At 45.9% G+C, this 18,381-nt stretch overlaps 1 protein-coding gene and 1 long non-coding RNA gene across 2 annotated transcripts in view; one reads left to right on the top strand and one right to left on the bottom strand.

Annotated features, from left to right (window-relative positions):
* The first annotated feature begins 2,213 nt into the window (after positions 1 to 2,213).
* LOC128749428 (uncharacterized) overlaps positions 2,214 to 18,381 on the top strand; it is a 39,608-nt gene continuing 23,440 nt past the window's right edge. The window contains exons 1-4 of the long non-coding RNA XR_008412928.1: positions 2,214 to 2,797; positions 16,617 to 16,755; positions 17,349 to 17,481; positions 17,799 to 17,981. This is a non-coding gene — a long non-coding RNA (uncharacterized LOC128749428). The remainder of the gene's footprint in view (positions 2,798 to 16,616; positions 16,756 to 17,348; positions 17,482 to 17,798; positions 17,982 to 18,381) is intronic.
* Positions 2,868 to 9,716, bottom strand: scrt2 (scratch family zinc finger 2). Its single transcript, XM_053848994.1, has 2 exons — positions 9,227 to 9,716; positions 2,868 to 6,194 (listed from the first exon to the last, which is right to left on the bottom strand). The coding sequence occupies exons 1-2, from the start codon at positions 9,363 to 9,365 to the stop codon at positions 5,395 to 5,397; spliced, it is 939 nt and encodes a 312-aa protein (XP_053704969.1). The 5' UTR covers positions 9,366 to 9,716; the 3' UTR covers positions 2,868 to 5,394.

The raw sequence follows: 18,381 nt of genomic DNA on the forward strand, positions 1-18,381 counted from the left end.
CATAATTTCTGGATGCTTCCGAGTGCAGTGAGCTCAAATGGACAGCAGATGGCGGTAGCGCTCGGGACCGCACACTTGAGATGCGAAGAAGAAACCAGCACACACTGTGTTGTGTTTTGGTCAAAAAGTTCGGCTTCTGCCTGTTTCAACCTGACGTGATCCCATGACCGGATTCAAAATATGTTCTGGACTTATTGGTTTACAAACAAACAAGTCGACATCCTGATGGATAACAGTGAGCAGACATGACAGATGGAGATCTGTGGAAGACTTTCAAAATCATCCCAATGTATATAGTAAAAGCAGAGAATTGTGTATTTTTTTATTTTCGTTTTGGAAACGAGACTTGAACTGCTCCTCATTTTAAGTATAGCTTCTTTTGAAGTGAAAATTCTAAAGACTAGTGCTGTCATTTTAACGCGTTAATTTGATTAATTAATAATTAATGATTAATTAATTAATCAATTTAACCTGTTAAAAATGTAATGCAATTAATTATGAATGTCAACGGTGGCGAGCTAATGCTTCCACATTTGAATTTTGGCCCATTGAAGGAGCCATAGAGGCGTGTTATACTTCACTTTATTCATTTTTGAATTTCTCTATTGAGCTTGAGTGTCTATTTGAGACAGCCTTATTTTATTACAGAATTTTATTTATTTTACTGAATCGCTGTACTTGTATTGCATTTTTGAAAACAGCCTTATTTTATTTATTTAACTGTATTGCTGTATTTGTTTTACATTTTTGAAGACAGCTTTATTTTATTTATTTAACTATATTGCTGTATTTGTTTTACATACATTTTTGAAGACAGCTTTATTTTATTTATTTCACTTTATTGCTGTATTTGTTTTACATTTTTTAAGACAGCTTTATTTTATTTATTTAACTGTATTGCTGTATTTGTTTTACATTTTTTAAGACAGCTTTATTTTATTTATTTAGCAGTATTGTTTCATTTTTGAAGACAGCCTTATTTTATTTATTTAACTGTATTGCTGTATTTGTTTTACATTTTTGAAGATAGCTTTATTTTATTTATTTAGCTGTATTGTTTCATTTTTGAAGACAGCCTTATTTTATTTATTTAACTGTATTGCTGTATTTGTTTTACATTTTTGAAGACAGCTTTATTTTATTTATTTAACTTTATTGCTGTATTTGTTTTACATTTTTGAAGACAGCTTTATTTTATTTATTTAGCTGTATTGTTTGTTTCACATTTTTGAAGACAGCTTTATTTTATTTATTTAACTGTATTGCTGTATTTGTTTTACATTTTTGAATAATGCACCTGGCCTAACTGGTTTGCGGATGTGGTTGACCTTTACTTTTACATTTCTGAGGCACAGTTCACCAATAAAAAAATTCATTTCAAATCTTCTCTTCTTATTGTATTCAATGGATTAGTCATGCACTACATTTTTTTAACATCTTAGAACTCAAATTCTTTATCAGGAGACCTTTAGCTGATATGACATAAAAATGCGATTAATTCGATTAATCGACTGACAGCACTACTGAGAGATGCTAGTGTCTATAGTGAAGACACTAGCATCTCTCAGGTGCGCTGTGATATATATATATATATATATATATATATATATATATATATATATATATATATATATATATATATATATATATACATTTTGTATTTTTATTTGTTAAATTATTAACCTATGACGGAGGCTATTTTACTAAATTCTCGTCAGGATCTATGCATTTTTCAGATGAATATCCGAATCAATGGCATAAACAAGTTCTATAATTTAGACGGACAAAATAAATAAATAACTTAAATAGGAACTAGGAAATAACAGGGAACCTGAATTTCGTTCGACTTCAGATTTATTCAACCGTTTTTGCTTCTTCATCCAGGGGAACCAGAGGTGAACAAAGTAAATGTTGGCAACCGACGCGTTGTGAGTTCATGTTTTATTAACTTACATAGTAATTTAAAATGAGTACCATCATTTTAAAATTCATTTACTTCCGGTTTACTCACGCATCCGCTGTGTCACGTAGCAAAGTTTCTGAGATTTGTTTTTTCTTAACATTGAAATGCACTTTTATCCCTATATTATAAACGTCCAGCTTAAATTATTTTTAACGTTTCACAAATTTCTTGATGACATGCAGTTGACGCATGTGCACGTCCTGTCCAGCAGGGGGCGACTGCGTCTCGTTTAACTAAAGCCAACATAAAATGGCGGTGGCTGGCGTCTCCAATCTGTCGCTGAGATATGAAGCTCCATCTTTCGCAGTGTGGCCCGTGACACCAAACCTCTGAGTTTAAGGTGCAACACAGTTCAATAGTGTCACCAGACAAATGGGTGACGCTTTGGTGTGTTTCAGGTACGTTGGTTTTGTTTTAAAGTGAGGGTTAAGCATCAATTCATTATCGCATTTGGTGTAGTTCCTTGTTCTGTTAAATACAATTTACTCCGTTTTTAGAAAGGAATTCTTATTTTTATCCTCAATATAAACACAGCGGTCGATACAGTCAACAAGTCTGTATTTGCTGTTTTCAGTGATTGTCTGTTTGTGAATGAAAATAAAACACGTACAGGTTCTGCGTCTGAATAAAACGAAGAAAACAATAATAATAAAGAAAAGCAGGTAAGTGGTAAGTGGCGGTGAGATGAACATTTTAAACTGAGCCCAGCATCTGTGTGTAGGTGCAGTTATGACGTCTTCACAAGGTTGAGGATGACGTCATCACAAGTATTTCCAAGGACATTGTCTCTGGGTTATGGATGACCTCATCACCCACAGCTTCATACAAGGTCAGGTGAGCAATGTACAACCGGAGACTCACAGGCGCTTTTTGAAAATGCTCCGATGGAAGACAGACAGAGATGTTTGGTTGCTTGTGCTATTATTGATTTATTATCATTGCTATTGTCATCAACATCATCAACATCGTTGTTATCTGGAGCGGTATAATTATAAAGAGGAAGCGTCTCCAATGCGATCATGGCTTCAGGTCACTGAATCAGACACGTGGACGTCCCCGCTGGTCGTCCGTGAGTCCAAGGCTTTCGTCAGGGAATTTTTGGCACTTTTTCGAGGAGACAAAGAGGAAGCAGGTGATCGGATCTTTGATGATGCTCCTGTTCCATCAGTCTTTTCTCTTCTCGGTTAAAAAGGTGGGTTATAAAAACAGAGCGGATAAATGTCGACATGCATTTTCATATTATTGCTGTGGTTATATCTACAAAGATATTTACAAAATAGTCAAAGAGGAACAATGCTGCTCTGCCACGTCGATTCTGTGAACGGATTCTGAGGAGGTCAGATCAGTGCTGCAACCCGAGTTGCACCGAAAGGATGCCAGCGGATTTTCATAGCGATTGAGATGAAGTTACGGACTCTATTCACGTGTGCTTGGTGGCATCTGAACTGCTAGCGCCGCCTACTTTCCAAAATGAAACATTGCCTGAAGCATTCGTGTTAAGGTGCCAGTTTTACTGGAATCCAACCCTCAACCTTTAGTCCCAAAGAAAGCTGTGGCATTGGAAGACAGGTAGTGTTCTAAATGATGACACCTGAACGTTTTGTGTGTTTGGGATTTTAGCTCCTGATCCGACCCATGTGTTCTGGTCCAAATGCTTTCCTGCACTCATGCATTTCTGAAAGTGTTTGTATTATTGCGGTGTGTTGGGGGTCGCTGCGTTCGTGTCGGTAGTCAGGGAGACTCGGACGCAGTTTAAATCTTACATCACCAAACCAAACGTTTTGAAGATTTCCTTTGAATCGTTTTGCTCGAGATTCTTCTAAAGTCCTGATTTATTGCTTTCACGCCTCCAACGCCATCATCACAGCGACACCTGCTGACCACTTAATGCACGTGGATGTCAGTCATTATTGCCTGAGTCATAAAAAAAATGGGGACAGAATAAAAAGAGGGAAGTGGTTTTGGGGCAAAAGAGCACAACGTCGAGTTTTATTGCCGGAAGTGGATGGGAGACGTTTACGCGATTGTTTATTGCCCTTAAAAAGTCGCTCAACACACTGGTGGACATTCCGACATTGTTCCTCTTTAAAAACTAGGAACTCTCGTGGAGCGTCTACAGTTTTCATGCATATAAACATTTTTCTTTGAAGATCAGCAGCATCTTACAAGGATGTTTGTTAAAAAATAAATAATCAATAAATAGTTTGCAAATAACAAATCAGCAGTGTTTCAATAAATACCTGATAATAAATAATAAATAGGTAAATAAATAAAGTATTTACATGATAGTGAGTTTAAACCAGAGGTTCGTCTTCGTGTCAAACACAAGATATTCCAGAATCACGTCCTTGTTAACGTTTGTTTTGCAGTCAAATTATTGCTCCTCAAAGAAATTCTCTTGGTAGACTGAAGCAAACAAACTGAACAGGAAGTGCTTCCAACTTCTGTCAACTTTAAATGGTACTTCATATTTCCATCATGGGATCGCCTGGCCTGCACATGTGGCTCGGTCAAAGTGTTTTTGAAAGGAGATTCAGGTCAAATCGTGAAGAGCATTTGTTTTTGGCTGAGAAGGACCCGCAGTTCCGGGTGGGGGGAGATGACCTCACGTTAAGAACCTCTGATCTAGACTTTGTGAGTGACTAACTCAAAACTTTGTAACTGAGGGTGAGTCCACACTCAGGTTCGCGTGTGTCTGTGTGTGTTTGTGCATGTGGTTGTGTAATGGAAGAGCGGGTTATTCGTGTGTGTGTGTGTTGTGATAGTGTGACTCAGTCTTGCCTCATGTAGCTTATGTAACTTTGCTTTTTATCATTATTATAGTTGTCGTTTGACCCGCAGTTACAAAGAAACTTTAAAAAGAGCACCGAAAAATAAAATTTAGAAAAATCAAATAGAAAAATAACATCAGAAAAATTGGCGTGAAAAAAGGGGTGTGTCTTTTCAAAACATACCTCCCCTTCTTTTTTCTTTTTTTTTGCAAATACTGTTCACATTTTCGTAAAAAGTTTGCGTTGGCAAAAGAAGCAAAAAAAAAGCAGCATAAAAATACAAGAGGTCATTTTGTCTAAAAATGTTTTTTTTTCCTTTTTCTGTTTCTATAAAATCTAAATATTATTAATTATTGTTGATATCAATATTGTTAGAGCTGAAAACTCGCATGCCAGGCCTCATATTTAATAAAGAGTTTGTGTGTGTGTGTGTCTGTAAGCATGTGTCCTCTACAGTCATCATCGTGTGTGTGTGTGTGTGTGTAAGGGAAGTTGGATTCATTAGCTACAACGCAGGAAACCTCAGCGTCTTTTCAGTTTTTGATGTTCTCCGTAATCTCAGTGAAAATATTGCTTTCTAAAAAAGGAAGGGTAAAGGCATGGAGGGTGGGGGGAGGGGCTGCTGGCCGGTCGTTCGGCCTTCCAAATCCCTTGCTTCTGTTAGATTTCCGAGCCAGAGTCGTCTTCGTCTGCGGAGCCCTTGAAGCAGGCTGATTCGTAGTGCTTGTTCAGGTAGGACTTGAGGGCAAAGGTCTTATTGCAGCGCTTGCATCTGTAGTGCTTGAAGGCAGAGTGTGTTTGCATGTGGGCGCGGAGGTTGGAGCGGTCAGCGAAGGCCTTGCCGCAGTGGGCGCAGGCAAACGGCTTCTCGCCGGTGTGCGAGCGCATGTGGCCCTGCAGCAGCCACGGCCGACTGAAGGCCTTGCTGCACACGTCACACTTGTGCTTGAGGTCGTGGGTCAGGATGTGCATGGCCAGCGCCGGCATGGACACGTACACCTTGTTGCAGGTGGGACACTTGCGCGCCATCTTGCTGTCCAGGCTGCGGTGCGTCTGCTTGTGTCTGCTCAGGTTGGATGAGGTGGCGTATGTCTTGCCGCACTCATTGCATATGTGGCGTGGCGTGCCCACTCCCCTCTCCTGGATCGGAGGGCTTACGCTGCTGCTCCGTGAGCCTCCCTCGTGACTCTCGCTGTCGGCCTTCCGTCGAGATCGCCCGTCAGAGATGAAGAAGGCATCCATGGTGTAGCCCTCTGCCAGGGCCTCGGACTCCCCGGAGTAGTAGCTGCTGGCCGTCATTCCGGACTGCGGGCTGTTGGGGTGCTTGAGGTCGGGGTCACAGTACTCCCCGCCGCTGCTGACGTGGCTGTACAGGGGGTCTGATACGGGTGACGCCAGCTTCTGCTCCATCTTCTTCTCCCCCTGGTACACAGATGGTGTGATGTAGTCCTGGATGTATCCTGCGGATCAGACACACCGGGATCAGAACTTTCATACGTGCGCTTCAAACATCGCTCATGAGCAGAAACCCTCAGCTTTGGTTTCCATACTGCAGCTTTGTCCGTGAAGGCGCTCAGAGCTTCACTTAAACGGATTAATAGTCTTGCTTTTCTGTCAAGGCGGTTCTGTGGGTCTGGGCCCCTGCTATGATGAGCTGTCTGCCTAAACTGTGCAGTCTCCAGTTCGCCATCGCAAACGCTGATCAGCGGCAGAGTCGAGCGCAAAAATATCAGCCAAGCCAGAGAAGCGTCGTAGATATGAAGCCTGACGTCTTAGTGAACACAAGCTGGACAGTTCTTTTGCTGCCACGGCCTCAAACATGAGAAGGCTTTCTCTGTGTTTTCCTCTCTTTCTCCCTTCCCTCTGAAGCTGTGTCCACACCGATGCTAAATAATGAGAATAAATAGTCAAATCTCTCCGGAGAGCAGATCTGAGGTGAAGTGAAGCAGAAAAACACTGGTGTGCAGCCCGCGGTGGAAATGAGATATCGACTGGATTATAATGAAATTCACAGTTTTCAGCCGATCAATGAATCGTCGTCTGTGGAAAAAGTGCAGATTGAGGAGAGAAACTGCGAGAGGACGTGTCGGAGTTTCAGAGAGCTGGTGACCGACTCCACTGCGAGCACCGACAACAACACGTGGCTGTAGGGCCAGGAAGCGCTTCATCCCGGAGGAAAGGAAACGGCCGTGCTGGTCATGGTGAAGTGTTTTGGTGATGGAGAGACTTGATGCTTGACTAGAGTGGAAAGCCCACACCCAGGTCTGAAACCGAAGAAGACGTGTAACGATCATCTGATGGCCTCGCAAGCATCAGGCCGGAAGCTATTGACTGGTCTAATGGACCACCTGTGGAATTACTTCAGTGGTTGAGGGTTCATTATCGCTCTTTGACACATCCAGTTATATGCTGCTCTGGGTCCAGATGCTGAGCCACTATGGACAGGTGTTGCTGCCCAGGCTCATGGAGCACCCTGCTCTCTGTGCAGCTGTGGCATGGTGTTCAGCTGAGACGCAGCTATGGTCGAGTTCGAGCTGTTTTCGGTGTTGAAGGAGTGACAGGAGAAATCAGAGAATGGAGATCAGGCTGTGCAGTAGTGGGAAACGTGACGTGTTAGAAAAGGGCGAATGCCTGAAACATGGAGTCCATACAGTCTCACTCTGTAAAAGGATGAGATCCGGTCCTCGATAAACTGAAACGCACCTGTCACTCATGTCGAGAGGCCATGTTCTGAACTAACACCTTGTTTATATTATTCCTCTGGACTTACCTTCCCACAGTTCCACCACACAGGGTGACACACAAACCCAGCCCTGAGACACCAGTGTGCTCTGTGAGACCAGTGCTACAGTGCTCTCTAGCGCCCCCGTGTGCATGTGAACCCGATTCTCCTCGCGATGGTGGCACGATAGTGACCTGTGTTCTCTGAAGTCATGACTTCAGTCCTCTCCTGTTACGCAGATGCTGCCTCTGCATTTCTGGATTCGTCCTCTGCTGCGAGGCATGTATTGTTGCCTGATGCCAGACATCATCACAAATGAGCAGAGCAGTCGACGGTTGTGTCAAGGCTCCTACAATCTGACTAGTGACTGTGTATCACTTGAAACAGTGTTGTGTTCAGCTCGCGTACCAAAGTTGTGCTTCGGCTGTCGTGTCTCCAGTTCTGTGGTGAGCTCTTCTCATGGAAGTGCTTTGTTGTGTCATGTCAGTGTCTGTGTTGCAGGGACTCGAAGCTTCTCCCACCTGTTTACTCTTATTGTAATTGATCCGCCTGCTTTCGGCTTCATTATTGATGGCACTTATGAGTCAGTGCTGGAGAAACATCACAGTCCAGTCGCTGAAGAAACGCCAAAACAGGTGCTGTTCAGAGCCGCAGCAAGGTTTGACCTGAGCTATGTTCAGAGAGATAGCGACTGCTGCTGCAAAGCGGCGGCTCTTCAGATGCATGGCACCCTTGAAACTGATCAGGCGTGTGTTCAGCGTGGCAGGTGTGTATCTTTGTCCACTCAGCCTCTGCAGCGTTGATAGACTTTGGAGCACATTTGAGGTGTGTGCCGTCATCGCAGCACGCAGAAGGCGATGGTGAAAACGAAGCTTGCGCCGTTTTATTTTAGCCAATCAAACTGCTGATTCAGGACTTCCCTGGCCGGTAACAACACTGGATGATATCTTTGTGCGACCGTGCCTGGTGACTGATTGGAGGTCAGGCGAGCAGAGCGAGTAAATTAACGAGCGTCTTTGTTGCTGAACACTCGAGGCGAACGCTCCACAATGGAGGAATCAGAAAGCTGCTGACGCTGCAGGAGGAGCTCAGTGTGACGGCATTTCAACCCCCGTGATCCTCGCCGTGGTTTAAATGCTCGCGTGAGAGCTTTTGCTGACGCGTGGTGGCTGGACACATGTCCAGGATTGGCTTGGTGCGAAATAATGATGGGCTCCATCATTGCTGCTTTGTACTTCATAACAGGTGGGCTTCGTCCCAGCGCCGCTGTGACTAACAACCATGTGACCGTCTGAAACAAAATGGAAGCTCAAACCGAAAGTGAAGGTCGCACTGCTCGCAGTGTCCCGGGTCTTGACCACATGCTGTTGTCGTCCTGTGTGCTGCGTTGGGCCGCGGTCACGTGACCCACTTTAGGCATTTTTGTCTTTGCCATCTCTTCCCCCCCCCACCTTGACGACAAGTGGCCTGCGCAGCTACGACTCTCACCCCAGCACAGATGCCCGGAAGCCAGAGAAAGATGTAGAGCAGTGGGGGGTGGGGATGACGGAGAGAGTGGGATGGAGGGGGGTGGAGGGGGGTCGGATCATGATGAGAAGTCAAGGACAATAACAGGACAAATGTTTCATCCTTCACCCTCTGGATTGGGTGAAGTCGTCCTCACACTCCGGGAATATTTACGTAATCTAATCCCCACCGATGACCTGATTGTGTCCCGAGTCAAAAAGAACGCTGGGGATTCAGCCTCCCCACCATATCAAAAGTACTCACCATTCTCACTGAGCCGCACGCCGAGGCTGGTCACCGAGTCCGCGATGGAGCGAGTGAAGGAGTCATCCAGGTGCTGCTGCGGGCCGGACGAGGAGAAATCATCCAGCTTGATCTTCTTCACCAAGAACGAGCGCGGCATGTTTCAGCGGGCACACACACGCATGAGGCACAAAAAACACAATCCAGAGCCTCGGAGGCCACGGAGCCGGCACGGTAATCCTCACAAATACAAATGCAAATGCAAAAATGGTGCGCGACGTTCTGGCTCCCCCCCCGCTGGAAAATAAATAATGAATAAATGGATGTGAGTGGTCCTGATGCGGCTCGGGGTGATGCAGCAGTGAGGAGGAGAAGAGATGGAGACTGAGAGGAGAGAGAGAGAGAGACTAGCTGAGATCAGCAGTCAGGCAGCTTTTATATGGGACGGCGAGATCAGGTGGTGCAGCGAGACCGAGCTTTAATCCATCAAACGTCCCCCGAGGACAAACATCAAATTACTACTGAAGCGTCTGTGAGTGAGCCCAGACACCCCCCTCCCACACCACAAGCCCCCACCCCACAGACCCCCACCCCACTGCTGCTTTCACCCCACTGATGCTCAGAAGGAGGGGAGAGAGGAAGGGGGAGGGTGAGGGGCATGAGGACACAGACAATGGAGATGAGGACTCTCATTGTTTCAGCCGGATAGTCTCACTTCATGTTTTGGTCGTCCGTCACTTTAAAAATGTCCCACATGTTTGGGGAGGCTCCGCCCCCTCAACCTGGCCTCCCTCGCCACCCTGCCACCATGTCTTTACCTCCCCTCGTTCCCCTCCTGACCACTTTCCCTTCCCACTGTCTCCGCCCCCCTCCCCCACTCCTGTCCCGTCACGCATGGCAGCGGAATATCTGATTAATTAATGACATCTTTACAGATGATGGAGAAACCTGGATATAACCGAGTGCGCGTGTGCTCGTGTCTGTCTGTCAACATAATAGACTGAAATCCAGACCCGTATTTTCAAACGTTTTCAAACGGCTGTCACCTCTGGAAGTGTGGCTGCACATTTTCCAAGCACAGAGCAGCTTCTCTTCGGAGAGAGCAACCTGCAACAAGTGAGCAACAAGTCCGCAGCGATCTAGCAACAAGTCATCCGACAACTGGAATTTGAACAATGACCCACCCATTCCAGCACTTGATGTGTTTAAATGTGGTGCGGTGTTTCATTCTTGCTTATGTTTCGACTTTCCTCACTTCCAGTTAGAGTTGCCACAGCAGGTCAGTCTCCTCCATCCTGTCTGATCCCAGTCTTCGACCCTCATGCTCTCCTTTACTTCATCTATGAATTGCATGAGTTGTGGTCCTCTTACGTCCATCTGTTCTTCATCACTTTGTGTCTAAACATCTCCCTTTGATGAACTTGTTTTTAATTTTGTTCTTCCTAGTCACTCCCAAAGTCTCAAGCACCTTCTATTATGACTCATTATGTTAAATTCACACACTGTGGCAAGAATAACGGCAATCTGTCCGTCTGTCTGTCCGTCTGTCTGTCTCTGCTTCTTGTCTAGTGTGTGAGCTCCTGTCTCTAAACAGTACACCGTGGCAGGCCTCACTAGTGCAAAGCTCCTCTTTCTCTCTTGCTGCTTCTCTTCTGTCACAGATCCTTCCACACTCTTGTGCTCTCTTCTTCGCCTCCCTTGATCTCTGTCCATCACTCTGAAGATTATCTTAACTGATCATAAGTTACCGTTGAGAATAATTAAGACGGAAGTGGATCCTGTCATTGAGAGATTTCCCTCATGCGTGTGTCTTGGTGGTGTTTCTGGTTGCACTCCTCAGCAAAAAACTGCTCTGTGGCTGGTGGTTTCTTTACAGCCAGTGTTGTTTGGTTGTAGGTTTTCCACTTCCATCCTTGACTTCATAGCCTTGAACACTGTAATTTCCCAATAATTTGCTCAGAAAGAGGTGAACTACATCCGATGTTTCGTGCTCATGGCTACACAAAGACAAACAAAGGATAAGGAAAGAAAAAAATCAGGCTAGTACATTAAGTCCTGTGGGGTTCGCAGCCATCAAAACGCTAAGGTCAGATTCAAACATTGAATAGCTCGGGACACAGGTGTTAGCAACGGGAAGGTGGAGGATGAGAGTGTTTTTTTTTTTCAATGTGTATTTTATTGCTTATCGCATTTTGTTTGTTGTTGATTCTACAGCAGATGCGCGGTTGAGACGCTGGCTTTGTACCCTCTCTGGGTACACACCTGTGCTGCTGGGTGCGCTCCATCACGGCAGGCACTCACTGTGACCCCGCTCCTCTCCGCACCAGCACCAAGGTGACACTCGCTGTGTTGAGGATTTATCACACGTGTGTGACACTACATTACAGTTGTGGCGAGCTGCTGAGGCACCGACAGGAAAGGTCGCCCAGGAGTGATGGACTCGGTTAATTACCTTCTGAGCGCCCTCGCGCCAAAGAGGAAGATTTATTTTTTTATTTAGAAGCCGATGATAAATTGCCGCAACTTTCTCAAACCTGTGGACGCAAACTCGACTGCAACAGTTCTGCATGTCAAGTGAATAATGGGGTTCACAACAAGTGACCAACAGTAATGGCCAGCACTGATATATTCCCAATATTAATCCATTTATTGAATGAATATTGCGCTGCTTCAGTCCCAGTGAGAGCATTTAAAACGGAAAAAAAAAACAAATTGCTCCATACAAATATAATGGTTCCACCTCGGCACTTGTATACTCAACATGTGACTTCTTTTCATCCAGACGCCTGCCGTCATCTTTGGAATTGTAATATTCAGAGTGTGAGGAGCTTCTAATGCAGAGTGTTTCGGTGGATCACTCACGCCCTACTTGGCTGCTCTTGTCCTCCTTCGTTTGTTGTCTGCAGCAACCGCTCCGTAAATAGGCCAATTAAGTGTGTGAGCGTGTGTGTGTGTGCTGGTGGGGGATAATTTATGCTAATAACGCCTAAAGCTGGCTAAAAATGATAGCAGCCTTTCAACTTCAGCAGTCTTTCATCCAGGTGTTGGTGAACACTCAGCGCTGCCTTTAAGTGTTTATTGTCTAATGACGCTTTCAGTCACAGGAAGTGACCCAATAGCTACTTCAGTCAGGAGTCCACTCTGCAGTGGAGTCTGGGGATGGATGTCAGCCTCAAGACTTAGAGATCAGATGACAGTGAAAAGGCTTGAAATCATTCGCAGAGAAACCAGTGAGCTGCTTTCATTTCAACACCTTCAGTCTGACAAACACCTTCACTGTACCATTCCACAGATACATTAATACCTCTCTCTTAGTTTTTATACTTTTGGAATTTACCATTGACATTCATTCAGCAAACCATCAGCCACCAAGTGGTTCTGAGTGGAAATGGGTGGAACGCAAACTGAATCATTTTGAAGTTCCTTGAGTGCTTCGATGGTTCTTGTCAAAATGTTTTTGAGCGCAGCCTCCCGATGATTTATGGAGGAGTGATAAATAATGTTGGTTAGAGTTAATGAGGGTAATTAATCACCTCTTTTAACAAATTCATTACCTAGGTCAGAGTGCTGCTTCCTTTTTAATTTCACATTAACTCTTGCTCCGTAGATAACAGCACACGCTCTCACACACATAGACCAATAAAGTCTGGCAACAGATGTTTGCTCCTCTGGTAATCTGTTTGGGATTAGGCCTCAGCCGCCGATTATATTTTCAGACACTCTGCAACAAATTTTTCTATTTCCTGCCTCTTTGTTCATCCCCGCGTTTCTGCAAATGAGCAGCGCTGAACTTCACCCGGGGACGACACGCACATTAGCATTTATATGGAGAACATACGCTGCTGATGGAAGTGTTGGGGGAGGGGGCGGGGCCATCGTGGGCCGTCACCTGTTCTCTGCGAACATTCTGCTGATAATTACCACGCTGCGCTGATGTTGCTGGCTTTGTCTCGTTGTCGTGGTTCATAAATCCTCGGGCTGCTCGCGGTCACATGACTTGTGATGGCGACTTGACTCATGGTTGACAGTCATCCGGCGATGACAGGTGGATGAAGTCATTCCTTCTCTGTGAAATCCATCTCTACAAATAACTAGCCGCCTCCCTATCTGCCCTTCTATCCTTACAGATATCATCTGTCTCACTGCCTGTCTTCCAATCCATGCATGTATCCTCTTTCCCCACATCTGTCTGTTCTTCCCTGCATTACCTTCTTCCTGTCGACCGTGTCCTTCTATAGACCCAGTGTCTACGTGCCCCCAATATAACTGTATGTCCCGTCCTCCGTGCATCTAGTTATCTGTCCATCTCTGCGTCTGTCCCTCGTCAACATGTATGTTCATACATTCATCCATCCAGACTTGTATTGTCCCTCCAACACCTGTGTTTCTACCTCCATGCCAGTCCATGTTTGTGTGTCCATTTCAGCCTTGATAGTCACCTCTTCTCTAAATTGAATGGAGGTCAATTTTGACATGCTCCCGATATTTTAAAGATCAAGATAAAATGTAGAGTTTATTGACAAAACGCCGAAAAATAAAAGACTGAAATAGAGCCTTTAACAGCTGCGGACCATTTGTAGGATCTGTTTTCTCCTCGGCTGTCTTTTTACTGATGTTGACCACTGTCCATATGAACCCATGACTGAAGTAGTGATTTGAATATTACAGTGTTCCGTCTTCCTCCTGGGTTGACCCCATCGGTTTGCAGTGTCCCGGTGACACTGTGACCTCGTCCTCCGGCCTCAGTAACGCGCATGAAATGAGCGCTGCTGTTCTCCAGCGGCGCCCAGGAGCTCGCCAGCGTCCACACCTGCCAGTGCTCAGATGTTCCCACCATGCTTGGCTGCTCGTCACTAATAAACACACCCAGTCAGTTCGCCCGCACTCCATTAACAGCGGGGGAAGCAGCACCTGAATCCCCACGCCCCTGCGACGCAACACAAATGTAATGAGTTCTGTACCTACCGCTGCACACCCGAAACACTGAGTCACAGCGAGAGCAAGATGCTGCCACGCTGTTTTCATGGGGAACCGTTGTAAGAACAGGGTCAGAGCTGCTGGCCTTCCTGGGTCCGTGGAGGCCACACGTCAGCATTCAGGAGCTTTTGGCTTCCACAAAGTTGGTCGTCTGAAAGATGAAAAAAGAAAATCCCAGTCATTCTGGAGGTTTTTTTCGGCGGTAGTTGGTCTCTCTCTGTCATCTATTTACTTATTTACTCAAAGAGTGGAATGACTTGCTGGCTGAAATTATGGGTGGCGGCTCGTGGAACTTCTGTGGTGGAATTGCTGTTGCTGCTGTCTTTCTTGTCACTGTGACATCTCTGTGGTGTGTTCAAAATAGAATTTGAAAAAAAAATCCACTTGGGGACTAATAAAGAAATTCTTTGCTGAAACTCTTCCTCTTCCTGTCACAGCCCAGAGCTCCAGAGGAAATGGGGGAGGGTCTCCGTTACCTGCAGGTATCTCTGCTGGCGAGGGGACCCTGCAGGGTCCACGGTGACAAATCATCCTGGTCCCATCACATGAGAGCAAGGGCAGTGCGGTCATTGTTCATTTTTCTTTAATTGCATTTGTCACACGTGGGGTCCTGTGAGGGTCCGAGGGTCCCTGCTAATGTGTCGGTGCGAGGCGCTAAACTCCCACCTGGGCTGCCAGGAACAACAGGGAGGGCAATTAATAAAAACAGCAGCCGCAAACATTCTCAGCGGCGCAGCAGGTTCATCAGTGTCTGCGTCTTGTAGCAGGTCACATGATGGGAGATAAACACTCGCCAGTACACGAGTGTGTCCGTCTTCTTTAGGATCAGAACTTCACTGCCTTTTCTTCATGTCAACGACAGGCAGTTCAGTTTGGCGAATTAATTACCGAACATTAGTGAAGCAAGACTGATGGTGTCGACCACAGCGCTCCATTGTTGTTTTGATCTGAGACTCTTGTAGTCTATTTTCAATCCCTTAAGACATTTTTATCTGTCAATGCGGGTACACACACTCGCGTCGGCTGGTCTTATACATTATTCACGATTAACAGCTCCAGCGCCGGCAATTTAACTTCATGGAACATTATTTTCTGAGACTAGCAACCAGCCCTCTGAACGGTGAGAACACACCTAAAGCTGACCATCGCCAGCACTCTCTTTGCTGGCGCGTGATCCACCTTCTGCTTGTGGTGTAGTGAGGCCAATGCTTGTTGATGCTCTTTGGTTGTTTCAGTGGTAGTCGTCCCATAAAGTGGGACAGTTGAGACGAAAAAAGCATCACAGTAAAACATCTATTTTCAGTTGACTTATTGATGCAAAGATGATCGATGTTGGCACGTGATTTGTCAGTGCCACTTGCGTAAATGCATATATCGCCGCAGACGCTCTTTGTCTTGACAAAAGTGTTGTGAATTGTTGCTACAAAGGTTCTATTTTGGTCCGTCTGTCAGCGTGTGTGTGAAGTTTGCTCCAGATTTAGACTTGCAGGCGCTCAGACTTCATGAAAGCGCTTCACTCCGTTCTTGACAAACTCTTTGATCCTTCTCGCTCCTGACCTGTTGTTCCTGTTTACTCGACTCTCTGCTGTCACATGTTGGTCCCCTCAGCGACGCTGCTGATCAGACAAAGACGGGAGACAGAACCGGAGACGCATCCTCACTCCTAATCATATTCATATAATCTCTGCTTGTTAATCCTTCGCCTGAGAATCTCCACACCTTTCACACTCTCCTGCATTTTAATTTCTCCAGCATCTGTGACCAGTCCGTCGAGTCCCTAACCCTCAGGGGGGACCTGCAGCCTCTATCTGCCGTGGACCCCAGGGGGACGGTGGGCGGAGCATGGGGGGGGTGATTGATGGTGGTGTGAATTAAACAGAAAGAGATGGAGAGAATCTTTTTATCAGACCACAAACACCAGTGGATTAAAATGTAGTTGTACAAGCCGTGTGTATAATGTGGCGTATCACCGTGCAGCAGAAGCCAGGACCAGAGCGCCTCATTATTGTTGCCCCCCACCTTCTCACCCGTCCTCACCCCCCGGAATCCTGCCCTCGCAGGAAAACATGGCGTGAAACATTCGCTCTCTGCATTTATCTGTAAAGGCTACATTTTCCGTATTATGTCTGTGACCCTGTGACCTTTGAGCCTCAGCACAGCTCAACTCAGACATCGAGCACTCACCTATCGGTCCATAGTCAACTCGAAATTAGCTCCGACTGCCCAGTCAGAGCCACTGTCTCGTGCGCCGTCTAAATCTTTTTCTTGTTGTTGCGTCATTGAAGGAAATAAAGCATTCTGCCATTTTAAATGTGTAAGAGGACAAACAGGAGGAAGCCATGCCTGGCGGATGATGAGGTTTGTAATGGTGGACCCACCTGTTCTGCTCTTTAAAGTCAGATGTTGGTCTGTCATGCCCTGTATCTCCGAACAGCCACAAATGCTTGGCCTCTCATCCGCCATTGAGCCTCATCCACGCCGACCCAGTCACAGAGTCGCCTCTATTCCTGCTGCTGACCACCGCAGGCCTGAAACCTCCCGCTATAGATGCACTCAGCACCGGCAGGTGATAGGTGGGTGCTGCATTTATGTCACGTGCTCCGAAAGGAAGACAATGTTTTATTGTGACTCAACTATACATAACATTGAAATGCTCATTACAACAAAGTAAATCAATAAGAATATTTGCTGTTGTTTTTAACTAAATAACATACTTGCCAACATTAAATAACGAACGAAGAACCGGGAAATGTCTTCAGAACTTTCAGTTACGCTTGAGATTTGGGAACACATATTGCCATAGACTTATTCATCGGTGTATTAGCATTTTATCAGCCAGTAATTTATCATCAAAAAGTCTTGTAATGACTGATTCTCAACAGTAAATAAGCTAGTCATTTCGTCATTAATAGTTTAAATGTTCCCCAAGCTGAAGTGTTTCAGAGGTTTTGATGGTTTTCAGCTGACTGCAACAGACGGGAGGCGAGCAATGTTCAGACACAACAAAGTCTACAGAACCACGAGACCAAACATAACGGTTGCTGGCAAGTCTTGAGCAAAGAGTTTTTGTCACCTCACGCCGTCCTGCTGCGTCACAGTTTGAGGGACAAAAGGATCAATATTTTAAAGGTTGTGAATAATTCAAGTGTGTTTCTTTTCCTCCGAGGTTGAAGACGTCTTGAGTGGGTGAAGAGCCCTTGAGCCTGAACGACACTCAGCCAAACTGCACTTAAGTACCAGCTGAATATTTGAAGAGCGCCAGAGAGCTCAGAGAGTGGGAAGGAGGAGCAGGGGTGGAGGTATGTTGTCGGTGTCAGGTGTCCATTTTTAATGCGACTCGGAAATGTAATGTCAGAGTTGTCATTAAATTGTTGTCAGTCGAGTCAGGGAAGATGGCGTCAGCTCTCCTGCTGAATGTTTCCTCCGGCCCGTCTTCCAGGAGCATTGAATATGAACTTTGAGAAGACCAACTTGTGAGTGGGACAGTGGGAGGATGGTTTCAGTTTTATAATATTCGTTCCAGAGCTGCGTCGCTGGAGTGTGGAAGTGTTCACAGCTGATTAACGCTCTCTTGACGGGAACATTAACTCCCACTCTCTTCATTATGGACCTCCAGCACCCGGACTTTTATGAAGCCGGGACCAGATGTCACCCAGCCGCAGACCCAATTAATCTCCGGCCCGGAACTATGCAGAGACAAAGACGGCCCTGATTGGGTGTGCAGGGCGGCGCTGGAGAGACGAGGCCAGGGTGAGAGATGGTATCCTGTGAGCAGCCGGTGCTGGCGAGCCTGCAGAGGGTGAGATAAGAGGCTGGGAGGGTGAGGCGGGGGTCCGGGGTTATTCATGGCTCCACTGTGAGAGCTTGAGAAGATTACCAGAGTCTGCTGGCACTGATACAGGAGGGGGGGCATGGGGGGCTCGCCCTCTTTGTTCCATCCATCTGCTGGACTCTCACAATGGATCATGGGGATGGGTGGGGCCCAGGGGGCGGGGCCTGTGGGGGAGGAGCAGCTGACGGGCGACACACTTGACAGCACATTTGCCCATCAGTCCACACTCGACAGTCTGATGTCACAGTTTAACCCTTTAATAGGACAAGACTGGATTTCATCAAGAAGGCTTGTTCCTCTTTGTTAACTCAAGCCACTCGTCGGAGCATCTGAGCTTCACTCATCTGGGGAAGTTTTCAGGATCCTC

The sequence above is a fragment of the Synchiropus splendidus genome, chromosome 18 (genome assembly GCF_027744825.2).
Source record: "Synchiropus splendidus isolate RoL2022-P1 chromosome 18, RoL_Sspl_1.0, whole genome shotgun sequence".
Taxonomy (NCBI): Eukaryota; Metazoa; Chordata; class Actinopteri; order Syngnathiformes; family Callionymidae; genus Synchiropus; species Synchiropus splendidus.